This window comes from Gallinula chloropus, assembly GCF_964237585.1.
Source record: "Gallinula chloropus genome assembly, chromosome: 9".
NCBI classification, from domain to species: Eukaryota; Metazoa; Chordata; class Aves; order Gruiformes; family Rallidae; genus Gallinula; species Gallinula chloropus.
In genome coordinates this window covers 8,634,532-8,653,535 of record NC_140094.1, presented here as the reverse complement: position 1 = coordinate 8,653,535, position 19,004 = coordinate 8,634,532, and the positions used below count along the sequence as shown (strand labels likewise).

Genomic DNA, 19,004 nt, shown 5'->3' with positions numbered 1-19,004 from the left:
TTTCTAGAGCCCCATTTTGGAAACAGATTTTAAAAATCGGGTTTCCCCATGGCACAAAAATGTGCTCCTGACTCTAAACTTGGACCAGCTGGTCCCCAAAGCTGTGTACTTACTGAGACTGAAATTTGGCTGAATACCTAAACATCACTTTATGATCAGCCATTTATAGGTTCTTACCAACCCCACTGGAAATGGGTGGTTTATGGCCGTAGGTTGTAACAGGTAGCAGCAAACCCATTCTGTCTGTCTTAATAAATTCCATTATTTCTTCTGACTGGAGAAGGTGAAAAGCAATCTTACTTGTCTGCTTGCCAGTCTTACTTGGCAGATGATCGTGGAGCAACATTTGGCATTGATGAACAGGGAACTCTAGGAAAGTTACATGGTTATAGCCCTGCGGGGAAGTAGCTGACATTACTAAAACTGAATACATTGGAATTATATGAATAAGACTTTGAGGCCGTAGCACCAGTTGCAGGAAGGGAAGAGGGCCTTGCAACAAGTCTAATTGTGTTGCTCTCATTAACCTTGGTTACCACTTTGTAGTTACCCAAAACCAGTGGAAAGGTGATGGTAGTGTTTGCTTTGACTTTAATAGTTTCTGGCCAAGCACTTAATGAAAAGACTAGGTGTTACTGAAGTTGGTGTAATCAGAATACTTGAAATTACATTAACAATGCAGATTCCTAAATAAATACAGTATAAAAGCCTTGTTAGCTAGAAAATGTGCATAAATAAATGTTTGTATATATCAAGATTGTTTGTCTTAAGTTGCCTCACCATATGAGGTAACTGCTGTTTACTTAGACTTTGCAATACTAGGGATGAAGAACTTTCTGAAAGACCAAGGACAAAATAATAATAGAAAACCCTTCCTAAAACAATAAACACTCTAAATCTGTCTCTGATCTGTATACAGTATTTTAATAAGGCAGTTTCTAGGAAGTACTAGTTTATAGCTAGATTTAGTTGCATTAATCTATTGGGTAATAGCTCAGAATATTAATAGAGGTTGTAAAAATTTCCTCTAAGATTATTAAACATTTAAAAATGAGGCATGTTTTCCAGTTTTTGAAGCTTCTTACTAGCTTTACTTGCATGGATAGATACATTAAATAAATAGGACAAGTTAGATTTTTAAAAAATAATCTGAGGGACACAACCTTTTCAATTTTCTGGTTTTACTAATAAAATCATGATAGCAGTAGTGTGATGCTGTGTCAGATTTCATTGTAAATTCTAGTGATCTAGTTATTTGAAAGGGTAAATATGGCAGAGAGGAATGGGTTAGAAAGAAAAATTCCTACTGATCCATCATTTAAGGAGTGTAGTAGGCCTGTTATACTAGTTTCACAGGACCCTAGCGCTCTACATGCATCTACATCATTGATTTTTTTGATAGTAACTTTTGCTAATAAAGAGTTTACCTGTTTTGGCTCATTGGTATGGGTAATGTCATCATTGGCATGGTTCATTCATACATACGTACATGCATGGTTTTGCTCAGGGATGAAAAGAGGAACAGTAATACTGCTTTAGACTAAAGAAGAGAAAGCAACATGGATTTTTAAAACTATCAAAGAGCACTAGATTTCCTCTGTTCACATATGCTGATGGGTGTGACCCCTCATTTTGTATTTAAATGGAAGTTTTGCTCAAAACCCCTGCATGCTGATTTTCCAGATACGAAGTGATATGAGACAAGGTTTGCCCATTCTGTTGTTCAGATGTTTCTGGTCTGATTTTGTGTTTATCATGTAATCTTCAATTTATAAAAGGATGTGATCTTAAAAACCCCAGTGACCCCAGGCATACAGTTCTGCTAAAAACATGCAACATTTCTAAATTTACTTATTGAAATGTATATTGCAGTGATTTACTTTCTCTGATTTTATGCCTCTATTTTAAAAACATGCTTCTGAATAAAAATAAGAATTTGTCTTTTCTTTTTCTTTTTTCCCCAGACCAAATGTGTGTGGATCACGTTACAATGCTTACTGTTGCCCTGGATGGAAAACTTTACCTGGTGGAAACCAATGCATAGTCCGTAAGTTAATCCAGTTCTGTGTTATGACTGAAGTTTAGCTTTGTCCCTCTATGTCAGGGTATTTTTAATTGTGTACCAAAACTGAAATATGTTTCTAAATGGTTTCAATAGCAGCTGTACATAAGTTCTTTACCATTTAAAATATATTAAGCTAATATACAAAGTTTTGTGGGCTACAGTACAGTGATGTGATATGAGTATTTAACAAAGGATTAATCTCATCCACATGTTCTGTTTAAGTCTGTGGTAAGGGATCCAAGGGGTGTGTGGACTCTCAGGACTGAGTAGCTGTGGAATATGTTAATATATTTAAGTAAATGGAAGGAGGCACCAGCATTGGACCAGCAAGTACATTTGCTCTGCTTGTTTGGAGCCTATCCCTGAAACAAATATGTAGGGATATAAGCATATACATACATATATTATAGTGCTATACACATATTCATGATGTGTAACAGTACAGTTTACTGGAAATAATTGTTAAAGGCACTCTGATAAGACCCTCTCCAGAGATACTGAGGCAACATGCTGTTGGATAGGAATTGCTATGCTTGTGTGTGGTGCAGAAATAAATGGAGCATTGTAATGCTGCCTCAGTGCCATCCTTCCTGTAGGAGAAGTCTGATGAAATGGACTGCACTTTCCCTTTTCTAAGGAAATCTCTCTCTGTCCAGTGTGGCTTGTGGCACGCTCACAGACTTTTTCATAAGAGCCTGTGAAGGTCTAGCTTTACTGTTCCCTATGGAGATGGGGATGAACAGGAGGAACCATTATGGAACTTGTTGTATGCAGTTTAATGAGTTTGTAGCTATTTATGTTATGGTGCTGAATGCATGTTGTCTGTCGGGTGTTTTTCATGTGTTTGGGGTTTTTGAAGCATATTTTAAAGGCATTTATTTTTTATTTATAGCAATCTGCAGACATTCCTGTGGGGATGGATTTTGCTCTAGACCAAACATGTGCACATGCCCAAATGGTCAGATAGCCCCCTCCTGTGGTTCAAAATCAAGTAAGTATTTCTTATGTGTCTTTGATATTGCTCTTTTGAATTTTTGAAGCTACTAAGGTATGTAAGATAGTTCAGTGGTCAATATTTAAGACAAATAACCTCTGAGTCACCAGACATACTTTTACCACAGGAAAGAAAGCATAGCCTTCTATGATGAAACTGAAGCATGACTCAGAGACTAGCTATTGGGGACACTCTTTTTTGCCAAATTAAAACTGAATTAGTTTTATTGGAAGCAATATTCATTTGCCAGTTTGTAACACTAATTCCAGTCTTCCTTGCTTTCTGGAAAATGCCTTATCTCTCTTCAGTGGTAGACATGAACACATAGACAACAAAAAAGATGTAATGATAGAGAGATGACTGTTGACAGTTGGCTGAATTTGACTTGCTTTGTAATTCTGCTCTCATCTGAGGGATTATGAAGCCAGACACTGTGCTGTATTTTACATACACAGGCCTAAGAGTATTTCAGCATTTTCTTTCCAGGATATTCTGAATCTAATATTGCTGACCTTATTCAGGTGATACTTCTGTAGGTGATGGAGGTAAAGAATTGGTTGAGGTTTTTAAGTCGAAGAGTGTTTCATTTTCATCAGAAAAAAGCAGATACTTTGGAAATGAAACTTTTCAGAGATGACTTTTCCAACAAATGTTTGGATTTCAGGTGTTCAAGGTGTTCCCCAGTTTCAGAAAAAAAAGGCTAACTGTGGGTACAGTGTCTGATATGAAGTAGGATTTTGCTTGGGTTAGTATCTCATATCTGAGCTGCCAACTGTAATCTCTACTTCATTCTTGTTTGAGTATCGGGTTTGTCTCTTAGAATATAGAAGATTTTGATGTTTATGTAAAATTTCAAGTTCCTGGGAAGAATTTTGCAGGAAACTGGTTCCCACAAATGCCTGTAATTACCCCAACAACATATTAAATGAAGTTGGGGCGGGGGGATGTGCTCACCTGAGGTCTTTAACATTGTACAAAATGGTCAACCTTTTAATTCTGAATATCTTGTTGAATTCAGTGTGTGGTCTGCTTTGCTCCTGCATTTTTTTTTTACCTTGGCTTTTTTTTTGCTTTCCTAGTTGATAAGAATTTTCCCACATAACTGGCCACTTCAGTTTGTGGCTTTAGCATCCTTTTCATGCAATAACAGTGGAAAAACAATAACAACTGTGGAATGTAATGGAATGTCATGTACTAAAATGGTAAATATTGTTCTTTGTAGTTCAACCCCTTTCTCAGGCTCCTGTGATGTCTGTTAAGGAGAGGCCAGCCTTAGGAGGGTATGGAGCTATGTAGCTCCCAGAGAGTAGTGAGAAGAGGAAGGGTGCAAAACACTGCAGAAATGTATGTGTTGCTGTGTTCCTGCCTTGATTTGCAGCTACTGTTTTACCAGGTGCATATGCCTTAATCCTGTAAGCCAGTAAAGGAAAGTGTGACCTTCTCCCAAGTCCCCTTCAGGGTACAGAAGGAAAGATAGATCCCAACATCTGTTACGTGTTTTGGCACCTTTGTAAAAGGCAGGAACGAGTCGGCCTTAGTATTACCTCATTTTTTTTTCTTAGGCCACACTGAAATATTTTATGAGTCAAGACTTAAAAGAAAAATGAAGTATGAATAAAGTTACAGTTCTTCTCATGGTTCTTTTTTTCTGAAATATTCTATCATTGATGTCCATAGTAATAGCCTTCATTGGAGTTGCACAGATAAGTGTGTGCACAAAGACTTTACTACTGTTTGTGATCAAGCAGCTTCTAGAGCTTGTATGACATAGCAATTTTGCTTGTTAGCAATTACTGTGTCCTAAGTATGAGTATTCTACTAATCCAAAGCTTTAATCAAATCAGTGCTGACATTATTTTCCTTATATTGGTACGTAGGTTTGCCCACTCTCAAATGTTGCTTTTCTGTATACAGTATAGGTATTAACAATTTACAAATAGACTTAGGAGTTGGCTTAAATATATTTTTTTGTATCTTATTTAATTCATGCAATAATTGAAGATGCATTTTGTGTGTGTGGCCACATCACCTTAATTTATTAAAGCAACTCCAAAAGCAAAAGTGTCTTGAGTTGTAGGGAGAAAAGACTCCGCTGCCTCTGTGCACTCTTGTGTAATAATGTTTATGACCCAGCACCTCATTAAGACTTATAGAACATACACTTTCTGTGAGTCATTTGCTCTGTTGGCACTGTAGACAAAATCCATGAATGTGTATTTACTCAATTAGACCACAACGACTTAGATCCGCTATTAGGAAACAAAGTAAACATAACATAAAAAATACTGTTTGACATCAAAGGATTCCTGTCAACTTCCATTTGTAACAATATTTTGTCAGCAAATGCATTTGTGAAACCTTATTTTAATTATAAGTTTTAACAAATGAGAAAAAACTCCTAATAAAGTAAAAAAAAAAAAATCAGAAGTAGATAGGAGTTCATCACACTCAAAATACCATGATTTCTCAGGATTAAATGTTTGGCTTCTGTTATACGAGATGTGTCTGAATTGGCTTCTACCTATTTTAAGCTATATGTGTCTTTAGTACTTAAAGAATCGGTAGCTGACACAGGTTTTATATCATGAACAACCATAGGCAGAAACTTAATCCACAGATGCTCTTACTGGTTGTCTGCTGGAATCGAATAATTAATACAGATTTGAAAGCAAAACAAATCCTTCAAGTTTGCTTTTTACGCAGGTCGGTTGCTGGGACTTTTCTGGTTACGAGTCAGCTTTAGGAATCTGATTTGTGGTTGAAAAGATCAACCAATGGTTTTCTCAACAGAGATTTTCATGACATCAGTGAACTTGCTTGGCTAAATAGTGGTTGTTTCTGTGTAATTAGTGAATTTTTGGGTATTCTTATGGTAAGCTTGGAGATAAGACTGCCATGTGGGGAGTCATCCATCACACTGGCTCTGATGTGTGGGTTGCAGGTGCACACATGGGGAGATGTCCTACACCCTGCACTGCTCCAGCTCTCTGGTGGCTGGTCTGCTGCTATTTCCCAGACCACCCAGACCGTGGCTCCTTTGACCATGACTGTTCATGCTGCAGCCAAACCCCTGTTTGTGCTGCAGATGTTTCCTACAATCTTGCCATGTTGTAGTAGCTGCTTTGCCCCTGTGGGAACAGGGGGATGAGTGAGAAGGAGGATCTTTCCTTCAGCATCAGTCACCCCTGCTGACCACAGGGTTATGGGTCTGATATATCTGTGATCTCAGCCACTGTTTTTGCGTTCAACCTGTTTTAGTCAGAATGGCTTGGTTTGTTCTAGGTGGGGAAGACATTTGCCACCTCTGAAGGAAGGGGGCCATGGCAGAGGCAGTGAGTGCTGGGGTGGGTGCTGCAGTGGCAGCTGGCAGGGATGAGTGTCAGTGCCTTTGGGCAGGCTGGTTATAGTGCCTAAGTGCAAAATGGGGCCTACTCTGCTTCACCGGCTTGCAGCTTCAGAGGTGCCAGTTGAGGACTGAGGTCTTCCTCAGAGACCATGTGCTGTGGTGGGGGTGGCTGGAGCCCAGGCCCTGGCTCCACACCCTGGGATCCCGCTCCTTGGGTAGATGTATGTTCAATGGTAGTAAAGCCTGGAGCTTAGCTACTTCCCTTATATTCTGCCAGAATTTTCAAGGCTGCTGTGGGTTTTCTCAGAACCCCGTGCAGGGCTGCAGGCCTGCATCCCATCCTGGCGCTAGCAGCCATCTCTCTCCTGAGTCAGTCACTTGACAGAGAAAGCATGCTGAGCATCTGGGATGTGATGAGACTGTCATTCCTTGTTTACAGCTCCTGGCAGGCAAAGCCCTGCGTCATGCACGGCCAGGGTTGGGAACATTTCCTCAGCAGTGGCACAGAGAGAGGAGAGGCGGCCTCTCTTACCGGTGCCCGCCAGCCGGCCCTGCAGAGCGCCCTCCATCTGAGGCGCTGGGCAAGCGGCCCTGCTGGCTTTTTCCACCTGAGGATGGCAGACCCTCACACCTCACGTTTTTTACTTTGGGATCGCAGAGTAGGTGGTGTGTGTGTTACCTTTTGTCAGCTAGGTGAGCTCCTGAACGTTTTGTGAGCAATTGGGGTGTGGTAGTGCTCATGGTGTGATGAATTCTTTACTGAGTTTTATTAAGAAGGGCAAGAACTGTTGTGCTTAAGAGTGCAGCTTGTTGTTTCACTTTGATAAACAATGCAAATGCTGCCCACACACAAAGCACATGTGGATGTGTTTCGTTTTGCTGGTTCTTTTTTTTCAGATTTATAAAGCTATGATCCTGCACTTACTCCTATTTTGACTTCAGAAGTTTCCAGTGCAGACTGTTTACAAATTGGATGTTAAAGAGAACAATAACTGATAAAAAGCAATAATTTATTAATGCTGTTAACAACAATTCCTGTGCATGCTGGGCTAAGGCAGAACTATACACATTGATTTACCAGCCTTATGGCAATTCCTGTGCTTTTTCCTTGAGTCTCTCTGTCAGTGCGATACCTTGGAACAGGTTATTTCATTTACTGGAATATCTCTGCTGACATTATGGAATTGTTGATATAGCTGAGAAAAGAGACTCTGGACCTGTATTAATATGCTGCTTTTCAAAAATGCAATCTTAAAATCATCATTCGATCTCCAGACAGCCTTTGTCTATGTTTCTATAAACTTTTGGAAGGGTAATATTTCAGAATAGTCTGTATGATTTTGGAAATACTATTTTCAACATTCCCTTGAAAGAAGGCAGAAAATAAATAATTTCACTGTCTGATTTTCTTGCATCGTAATAAGGGAGAGAACTCACTGATTTGAATGGTTCATTTTAATAAAGATGACTAGGGGTCCCAGCAGTTTCCCATAATGATTTTAGTTTACAAAGGATGAGAAATATTTTACCTTGGAAAAGTTCCTTTAAGAAGCAGTAAGACAAATTATGGAAACTTTGTGTGTGTGTGTGTTATGTGTAAAACCACTCCTTATCCCAAAATGAGGAAATATACTTTACTTTTACTTGAACAAATAATATGAAAATCATCATATAAGCTACTGTTAACCTTTTTATCTCAAATGTAGTTCAAACTATTTAAATAGCTTTGGTCTTCATGTGGGAATGGAAATTAGCTCTTGGCATTGCTTTCTCTAATTGAAATCAGTTTTGTGGTTTTTAAGTTCCTTCACTGCTTGACAGATGATATCATTTCCTATGCTTTTTGTAATCCCCTCTGTTTTTCTAAGATTGTATAAAGCTAAGTTGAACTACACATTTTAAAGTAACTATACACCTTTTTCTGACCTACTTAGGACATTGTCCAAAAATCTTCACCAGATACTCACTCTGTATGTGCAGACAATTTTACTTTTTGTTGAGGAATGTTAGTACATTTTTGTTGCCTGAAGTACTGAAGTACATCCAAAGTAGAACAAAGATGTATCGTAACTATTAGACACATAAGAAATGTAAGGTACAGTTTTTACTTTTATAATGTAAGAATTAAGAGTAGCAACATTTTAAATGCTAGATTGTTTTAAGGCCTTTCTCCAGTTGCATATTTTACTTCTGTTCTGTGGATTCATATTGCTACAGAAGGCAATGCAGTTAAAATTATGAATTCTATTTCAAAATAAAAATTAAATTCCATTCGCATACTTCTGAACTTAAAAAAGCCAAATGATGCTTAAGGGCTTTGTCCAACAGGAAAAATTCAGTGGTTGGCACGGCACCTGTTAGCAACAGGCTCTGCTGGGACATGCCATTTCTATTTTGCAGTTCTGGGCATTTCAGACAGCATTGTGTAGGTGTCCAGGTGTCCATCACAGTCTGCTGAAATTCTGATCTGACTGTAATCCTATCTGGGGAGGAGACTTTCATGTGGTTCCTGTTAGGAGGGAAACCGTTTTCCGGCTGCTTGCTGGAGTGCCTGTCCTGGTTCGCAGCTGTGTTGGACAGCAGAACCTGTAAGGAGGACTTCACTTTGTTGGGAAGCTTGCCTGCTTCTCTATGCCTGATGAAAAGCCTGACATACTTTAAGTTGTTCCTAATCTGTAGTTAAAATTATCTATTTGCCCTTCTTACTAGAAAAATGCAGCACAGGCTTTACTAGCATGAAACCCAAGCTGCGTGTTAATCATGCAGCTCCCCTGCCGCTGCTCCTTCCCAGGAAAGGTGGTTGGCTCTGGGGCAAATGCTGTTTGAGAGCTCGGCAGCTTCCAAGCACAGCAACCAGCAGCAGCTTTACCTGGAGATGGGGTGACCCCACAGATGGTGTACAGAAGAAACAGCTCTGTTATTTTTCCTTATTGTTCAAGTCCTACCTGGCAGACCAGCTTCTGATGTTGGCGGAATTGGGTTGTCTTCAGGAGCTTCCTTATGTGCTTCCTTTTAATACTTGCCTCTCCCATTGTCCAGCTGCTAAGACTCTCTTCTTGGTGGTATCTGCCAGAGGGGTAGTACCTTTCCCATATTAATGGTCTTTCCTAATCATTGCAAACTAGGAGACAAATGCTGTAAGTTTATGCTCATACAGAATGCCCTTGACTTCAGTGAATAAGGGTGGTATCAAATTCTTGCACCATGACCTATATTCCTTAGGAACAGTAAATCAATGTTATTTTCTGTTCTGCCATTTAAAGTCATTTTCCTAAACCATGTATCCTGGGTTTCTAATACTGGTTTCTAGTTCATGGAATCAATCCCTAAAAATAAATAATTAAAGAAATAAAAGTCATTTAGCAGACAGCTAAGTGTTTCTGGTTAGTTTAATTTAACTGAGAAAAATCTTCTTTCCTTTCAAGTACAACACTGTAACATCCGGTGCATGAATGGAGGTAGCTGCAGTGATGACCATTGCCTCTGTCAGAAGGGATATACAGGAACGCACTGTGGACAGCGTAAGTACACTTTTATTAATGTAGTTAATGTGTGCAGTTAAGTAATTCTTGGATGTGTGGAGTGGGTACCCTTCAGCACTACATTTCAATTAATGTTGAGCTTGATTTTGATCAGGTATATTGGAATTTTACAGGAAAACATGTGACTTTGTAATAAATGCTGAGTGAATTCTTTCTGATCAGGACTATTAAAATAAACATAATGTGAATTCATAATAATTGGCTATAACTTGATCCTGTAGTTCTCACACTACCATAATTCCCATTGATCCCCAGGGCTTTCCACTCACTAGAGCAATAGGCCATACATTTGGATTTTACACAGGATTCAGTTTTCATCTTATAGACAAAGTTAAGGGTTTTGATAAAGCGCCTTGTTTTAATTTCAAGGTTTTGCTTCAGACTTAGCAAGTATGCTTCAGGTATTTTGCTCATTTTGTTGTCTTATTAGAGTTGATTGACATATTTTTGATTTCCTCAATCAATGCTGAGCCAACAGCATTCCTTTATCTGCTGCTTGAAATCTCTCCCAAACTGACTCTGGTGGTCTCTTGCTCTTCTTGGCAGGAATGCTGTGAAGAAACTCAAATAAAGATGTAGACAGTACTTTTAACCAAGGCTGTCATGTTGCTATCTAGTGAACTATTGGTCTGATAGAGAAAATGTGTTTAGCTTGTTTAATGAAAACCTTTTGTGCTCTGTCAAAACCAATGGCACACTTTACATGAACTTCAGTGGGACCAGGAATTTACCCTAATAATCTGGAAGAGGATCACATGGTGAAAGGATTAAGAGTTGTATTTCTGCCTTCTCTGTGAAATATCAAGTGGATAAAAGAGGATAAATGAAAACCTTCTTTCTACTGAAGTGAATGTGAAATGGAACAAAGAATAACATTACTCAATGAGCATCAAACTGTATTTAAAAGTGTCTTTTTCATGTGAACCTTATATTTTCTGATTTATTTCTGAGTGCAACTGCTTTTGGAGTTTATTATGAGGAAACCTGGGTTCTGAATCTAGTGACAGCATTGTACAATATCTTGGATTAACTTAGTCAAAATAGATACTGATATTGACTACATTTTCTTATTCTAGTTGATAGCATGAATTATTTAACATCAGCAAAGAGCCTTTTAATACTAGATTGTTTTTCTGTAATGGTAGAAGCACGCTTTTAAACTTGCTTCTGAATAGAGAAGAATTTTGAGGATTTAAAGATGAAGCTTTCTTTTGCACCTTCTGTCTGCAATCTCTACACTTTCAGTCTTTCTTTGTTGAAAGTTTGAAAGAGATGTTCTGAAGTGATGGAATTGTCTAGCCATCACAAAGAGAAAGCTCTGAGAGGTCAGAAAAGCTGTGATGGTTGCTCTGTTTATGTTATGCTCTCATGAAAAGACGAATTCATGATGCTAATGAGGCCAGGAAATAGGAAAAGATTGCAAGTAGATTCCAGAAAATAAAAGCATCCTGTCCTGTTTACCATTTTTACCAGTTTACCAAGCTCATCAAGTATATAATTTCATGTTGTTCTGCAAGTAGCCTAATAAAAATTACTTTTGCTTTCCCTCTGATACAGCTGTCTGTGAAAATGGATGTCTAAATGGAGGGCGATGCGTGGCTCCAAACAGATGTGCTTGCACATACGGCTTTACGGGACCCCAGTGTGAAAGAGGTAGGCTCCCTAAGAAAGTGGGAAAAAGTCATGTTCCAACTTGCTTAATGGTATCTTAAAAATGCTTAAATAGTAAAATGAAATAAAATATTTAAATAATAATACTGTATTGCTATCTGTGAATAAGGTAAAAGAGAATTAGTAATCTTGGAGAATGCAATGGGAGAAATCTCTACTGAAAGGAGAGCTCCAGTCTAAGAAAATTGTGGAGATACTAGTTGTGGAATAACACAAATTAAAATGGTAATAACTTTCCTAAATGGCATTTTTAACAAGAATGAAAAATTTAGTATTGGTTTAAACACCAATATTCACTCTTATCTTCTTTTGTGACTTTTTTGTATCAGAAGTGTTGATTGGTAGGATTTTAATGGTTAGTTCTTCAGTTCATGGTAGGCTTACCAAGTGTCATTTTCTTTTCCCAAGGCAAAAAAATCCACATTTGTGTATTGTAACAGTAGGGTTATTGAGCCATTACTTATTCGAATCTTTAGCTGAATTGATTTGATTTGGTTTGGTTAGTTTCAAGACTGAAAATAAAGTCTAAGTAGCAGTTTTAGCAAGATGTGAGCTTCATAAGGATAGAGGCCAGGATGAAAAACACATGCAACTGATTAAGGCCTTTCTTTTGTTTACTTGCTGTGAAAACACTGCAATGGAAGAAGTGGCAAGTATAAAATATTGATAAGTGTTTTAAATCAAACTTCAATTCTGTTTCTAGGCCATCAGAAAAAGCTCTTTGTATCTCTGATATATTTGCTTACCAATGATTAGCAGCATCTTGCCTCTGTCTTTGACATGTTTTGTTTTGGTAGAGTTTATTCAATTTTTCTTTCCATTTTATGCAGATTAATTTTCTTCAATCTTAGCTTTTTATTTGTATATCCATAGTGATAATCACAGCTGTTTCCAGACGAAAACACAGCTATACCAACTGTCTTATCTGGTATATGGTGTTTTTTTTTTCAGGGTTCTAAAAACAAGTTAACAATTCATTTGAGAGATTCATATACCAAACAATGTTTAGGTACAATTTTGGCACTGGATTTTGTCATATTTAAGCAAAGTGTTTTCATTTGTTAGAGCTATCAATTGATCTGAACCTTGGACAGAACAGACATTAATAGCCTGATTTTGGGCGTGCATGTAGGGGATACGTTTAGGACATGAACTTTCTGTCAGTGTATGTGAGAGATGATCACCATCGTCATTGCTGTACCTGGAGTCATGGCTGGCTTTTTTATATGGGCAGCATACGTGGGTGATGCAGAACAAAAAATGCTAGGGGACCAAAGCTTTTTGTTCTGTGCTAGAGCAGATGGTAGGATGAAGCAGGTATTTCCTGCCCTCCTTACAGCAGATAAAATTTCTGCATTGGCACTGTGTGAAGTCTTAACAGGTGTCCACTCAGATGTTGCAGAAGTAGTTCAGACTGATAGTGAAGTTTTTCTGAATATTGAAAAATAACTCTGTTCTCAGTCTTGGGATCTCACTGCTGGAGAAAAATAAGAGGAATAGAAAATTAGGCTAAATGTTTTTTAGGTAAAGAATGTAGTGAACATTACTGCAAAGGTTTTGAATTTCAACCTGTGACTGCTTGTTCTCCATGGAAGAAGGGTTTGAGCCTTAGGTCTGGTGAGAAGGTGTGTGTGAAGTGCAGTTCAGAAGATTCTTCAGTGCTGCTTTTACGTTGCTTGATCTGGGAGTAGTTTGACTCCACTTCATCAGGGCAAGTTTCAAGGCTGAAGTCTGCCAACAGCTTCAGTCCTGTCCCTCAGGGCTCCTGCCTTGTGTCGGGTGGAGTGAGAAACTGGTGACACAGAGCCATTTCAGCCAAATCATGCTGTCATGAAATCCTGTGCATGTTACTGAGCACAACTGAAGTGGAAATCTGTAACTTAGATGCTTTGTCCCTGGGCAGTTTTTCCTTAGAACATGTATTTGATTCTATAGTTATCAATAAAAGGGAAAATAGACATTAATGAGCTGTAGTTTAACTAGCTAATACTCACTGCTGTATTGAGGCCAAATGATATCTTCACATCTTCCTAGAAAACCTCTGAAATTTGACTTCTTGCAGTCTCTTTACCTAGCTGAGCTAATATGTTCTCCTCCTCTAAAAAGGGTGTGGTGGGTTTTGGTCTCAGAATCACATTATGCCATCAGAAAAACGTTTTCTGAAGATAACTTTTCTAATATCTAATGTTGGTCTTAGTCAGAATAACTTTCATTGTTCAGCACATGCACCTGTGTGGTCACTAGGGACTTGTCTGGCTGCATATGATTTTACACATCTGTCAGCTAAGTAAGAGGTCCATATTTTGAGTTTAGCTTTGGAAAGTTATGTGGATTTGTGACACTCCCTGGTGGGCTTCTGATGTATATGTGGATGGATGTTATCCAGTAGATTCACAAGATTCATGCCTTCTAGAGTAAAACTGTGTATTTACTAGCAAAACAAAAACCACAGGGTGGGAGGAGGAAAAAACCCAAACCATCTCTATGCAGGGTGCGGGGGGAGGAAATTATTTGGGAAATAATCTCTTAAATGATCTCATTTCTGGGGAAGTAAGAGAGGCCAATTGTTCTGAAAATACCATTTCTGGATGCAAATGCAATGTGAAGTGATAGGGCTTTGTGGCAGGCACATTCTCTATCTGTTTGACCAATATGGTATAACTGTGTCCTCCAAACTTTTGCATAAAAGCTTTCTTGCCACTTTGAAACTTTATGGACATTTGGATAATTATACTTGAAGAGGGCGACTTCTATATAATGTAAAATTATACATTGTTGTTATCCTCATATTGCAAAAATGCAATGAAATGTGTTTTTCTTTTTCTGCCTGGATCTATTTAGAGGAACACAGTGGAAGCTTAGAATGTGTTACAGCCCTGTTTGTTTATTTGAATACTTGTGACAACATCAGGGGCTCAATCCTGCTGCATTTTGGCATTTTGCCACTCACTTCACATAGAGGCAGAATTGGGCCTGATGTAGTTCAAATATTAAAAAAGTACCACGTGTGTTTTGGTTTTTTGCTGGGCTCAGAATATGAGCAAATGATTGCTTTTTCTTCAAACAGAGTCGTTTCTGTACTGCTCTCTTCATGGCAGGAATTTTTGCATAATTTTTAATTATATTTGGCCATTATTAAAAGTTCCCAGAATTAATGCCATATGTAAAAATATCTTTCCCAGAGCCTCTCTATGAAAGTACAGCTGCTGAAAGTGGTTGAGAGTAGTGTAGGGCCGTGTATATTTTTTTCTTTCTAAATATTACAACGGGTAGAATGTTTTCACAAAGAGGACACTGCACCCCTTAGTGTGCCCCGTCTCTGGTATTTAGTCTAAATGGAAAGTAAATAACAAAGTGTAGATAGCAGTAAAAGTATGTTCCCAAAGCCTTATGTTGCATTTAAAGTAGTATTGCAGCATATGGTAGCTGGCAAACATTTGAATAAACTTGATTTCTGTAGCTGTCTTCCAAGAAACACATCTGTTGACATAGACATGTAGTTTCTGCAGCCCTGTAACATGAATGCATGTACAATATTATAACAGCAAACTGAAGGATGGCTAAGCTTGAAGGCCTGGAACAAGGATCCTTGCACACCATTTTGCCTCCAAAAAATTGAGGAAAGGCTTCAGGCTAAAGATAAATATCTTCAGTCAGAGTGACGTTTTACTCTCCTTAAAGTAATTTTAATACATGTTGCCACCCTTGATGTCTTTCAGTTTTAAACCAAAAATTCAGTATCAGTATGTTAGCTTATCTTTTCTATAAAAGAGTTTGAGGTAAATGGATGAATTTTTTTTTTTAAATTTTAAAAGTGTAGTTGCAGCTTAATGGTGGAAAAGTCAGCCTCTGCAAATTGCTGTGTGTGATTTAGGATGGCTTATAATACTTAACAATATAATCAATAGATCTCTGGATCAGAACCCAGTGTTAAGCTCAGTCTGTTATTTAATGCCAAAAAGCATTTTTGGGATCCTGTGTATGTGAATGCTTTTATCCATCGTTCTGCTTCTTGGAAATATACCCTGTAACTGGCCCTGTGTTTCTTTCTCTATGCTTTGTGCATCTCAAAATATCACATAGTGAGGTTTAAAAAGTTTCTTCAGATATATGCTTAAAGCTTAATCAAGATCCATAAATGATTCAGTGCATATGGATTTAGGTCTCTTGTGAGATGTGAGAGCTCCAACTTTTGTACATGAAGCTGAACATTTACATTTTGTTCCAAATTGAGTTTTGATTTCAGTCAAACAAATCCAAAGTGTTCATTTAACTATTTGGCAGCCCTTCCTGTATTTCCATGCCTTCTAGATTGGCTGCGGAGGACACTGACCTTTAGAAGCACAGGAAGGTACTATTGGACTTTGTTTTGATTTAATTTTAGTTGTAGCAGTGGGGATGCATAGAAAATTAATCTCAAATTGAAGAGCCCATCTTTTGGTATAAATGATAATGCAAACATTTGAATGAAATAGCTGCATTATTCTAATCTGTAAGATTTGACTCTTGAACGTAGGACATTGAAGGGACTCACATGAGAATCACTGAGATGGTTCTCCTGGTACTGCAGACAGCTTTGTTGAATGTGACACCTACCTCCAGGTGTGCTGGCAGCCTGTGGCACACGTTTGCTCTGCAAGAAACTCAGGTCTGCTTTTATTCAGACAGGGGCTGAGCCTTGCACTGGCTTTCCTGGTGTGTGGTATTTGCAATCTGCCTTGTAGTGTCTTAAGACATGAAGAGCAGAGGCCTGTACTTTCATCAAGAGGTTTTGTTAAATTTTTATACACAAAGCTGTCTGTTTGGTTATGGGATGTTACATTAATACAGGCAATTGAAAGATACAATGTCCCTGAATGACCTGCACTGCCAGATTTGTGCACTCTGGAGTGCCAGGGGGGCTGGGAAGAATCTGTCTGATACATTATATCATGGGAGTCAGGGGGTTTTGTTGTGTACAAAAAGATTCAGTCAGTTTTTATTGATTTTGGTTGTCATTGCAGCACAGTGTTCAATCCGAGGGCTTCAGAATGAGCATCTTCAAGCTGTTCTTGTTCTCACAGTACCATTGTAACATGCCCCTTTTTCCAGTTTCAGCTATCTGCCAATTTCTGGATCACTATGGAACTTGCAGAACATAAAAAAGCTGAGCACATCTAATTTTTCACAGAGCTTTCCATAGAAAAAGTGCTTTTGAAATGGTGACTCCAAGAGTTGAATATAATACAGGGAGTGAGTAAATGCAGCTGAGAACTTACCTAACGGTGTCCACTTAACCATTTATGGAGAAAAATGTTCCTCCTTCTCTAGGCTGCAATATATTTTGATACAAGAAAGGACTGTTACCTGAAATCCTTTCATTTGTTACAGTGAAAACAAATGTTTTCCTTGCGAAACACTTTGACATTTTCTATGAATATTTTCCATTTAAAACATATTTTCTTATTGAGCTGGTAAGCTGAAAAAATTTGTTTGCTGCAACAGAAAAAAAAATCAAGTATTGGTGTGTGTGATACCTCACTCAAGTTTGTGTCACAGGATTCATATTTTCTTTGTGTGATTGTTTCTTTTCACGGTGATTGGTTCTAACAAAAAGAACCTCTTTTAAAACATCATAGATCATACTTAATGCAAGGATAAACTGACAAGGGCAGTTCCAAGTAAAACAATTCTTTTATGTAGGTCAGCTGCAAAATGCTAATAAAAATGCATCTTAAGTGGAGGTGCTCAAAATGGTCAGTACAACTGTTTTGTCACCTCTGAGTTTCCTTGTAACATGTAGCAGAGTTGATCAAAGCTTTGCTGAGGTAAACTGTTACATATAGAAAGATATCTCATACCTATCTCATCCTAAAAGTTGCAAAAAGTTACAGATTGACTACCCAAGAACAGCTTAAGGACAGTCAGATTCTCACTTCCAGTTGGCTTTAAGAAGTTCAGGAATAATGACGGAGTGTTTTTTATACTTTTTTTCAGTGACAGCTTGTACGGTTTGGCACTCTAGAGAAACACTGTAGGAAAAGAAAAGAGGCCTAAATAAGGTCTGAAAAGAAAGGAGCCCTCAGAGAAAGATCACTCTCCAAATTCTCCTCTGCTGTAAAACACAGCCTAGTTTTGCACTCTTTATCCAGAAAAAAGTCCTTTTGGAAAAAGGCAGAATTTCCTTATGAAATCAAGATTCGGTATTTATCTTTGTAGGAAGATGTGCAAAGACTAGGGATAAGTAATTAAAAAAAAAAGGTATATTATTAAAAGTGTGTGTGTGTATCTACACACACATATATACACATATGGTTTCATATTTTAGGAACAGAAGTATGAAACCTTGTAAGCACTTGACTTTTGATTGTGCTATTATACATTCCTCACACTCTTTCTCTGCTCCAGCTCTTCACCAACTGCCCCAGAGTGTGTCACTTCTATGGGGTGCAGTCTCTCAGGCCCAGGCTGCTCCAGCCTGATCCCCCCATGGAGTCACAAGTCCAACAAACCTGCTCTGGTGCGGGCCCCTCTCTCCACAGGCTGTAGGTTTTGCCAGGAGCTTGCTCCAGTGCAGGTCATGGCGTGTTCGGTATGTCTCCATCTGCTCCAGTGTGGGGTCTTTCCACAGGCTGCAGATGGGATCTCTGCTCCCCATCATCTTCCATGGCTTGCAGGGGGACAACATTCTCCACCACGGCCCTCTCCAAGGGCTGCAAGAGAATCTCTCTCCTCCAGCACCTGGAGCGCCTCCTCCCTCCCCTTCACTGACTTTGGTGTCTGCAAAATTTCTTACGTCTTCTCACTCCCTTGTCTGGAGGCCAAAAGCATCCACTTGCGTTTTCGTTCTCTTAATTGGGACACAACAGTAGGGAAACAGGAACTTAGCAGAAACCTGTATGCTTGCAGTTCTTGCCCCCTTGGAGAAGTGGTGGCTGGTGGCTGATGCTTCCATCCTGCATTACTACTCACAGCCTGGAACAAAGCCTCTGCCCTGCAGGAGAATGGCCCTTGCTGGCATTGTAGCAGTCGTAATAAATCCAATGGTATTTTATGGAACTTACGGTTTTCTGTACACAAAAATCTCTTAGTGCTCTTTGGTCTCAAGATTAGGCCATCAGCTTTTGCCAGAAGTCCTTTCACATTGGTCCCACTGTTTACAATGGCTCCATTGAATCTATTGATAGATTAATTTTCAGCAAGGCTGGGGAAATGAGTTTATCTCCAGCAAGAGCAGAAACACACTAAAATATACATCTACTGTTTAGTGAAGTGACTCCTACCTATCAAAGAAAGTATTTACATTTTTTAAAAAATAGAACCATAACAATTGCAGTGGTGAGAAGATTTGTTTAGGGTAGAAGGGACTTGGTGAGATGATCTAGTCCAACTCCCATACTCAAGTAG

At 38.6% G+C, this 19,004-nt stretch overlaps 1 protein-coding gene across 2 annotated transcripts in view; it reads left to right on the top strand.

Annotated features, from left to right (window-relative positions):
• FBN1 (fibrillin 1) overlaps window positions 1-19,004 on the top strand; it is a gene marked incomplete at its 5' end in the record, with an annotated part of 146,244 nt that overhangs the window by 12,302 nt on the left and 114,938 nt on the right. For both annotated transcript variants that reach the window (XM_084267944.1, XM_084267945.1), the window contains 4 exons: window positions 1,965-2,047; window positions 2,958-3,056; window positions 9,831-9,926; window positions 11,505-11,600. In XM_084267944.1, coding sequence (XP_084124070.1) covers window positions 1,965-2,047; window positions 2,958-3,056; window positions 9,831-9,926; window positions 11,505-11,600 — 374 coding nt within the window. The remainder of the gene's footprint in view (window positions 1-1,964; window positions 2,048-2,957; window positions 3,057-9,830; window positions 9,927-11,504; window positions 11,601-19,004) is intronic.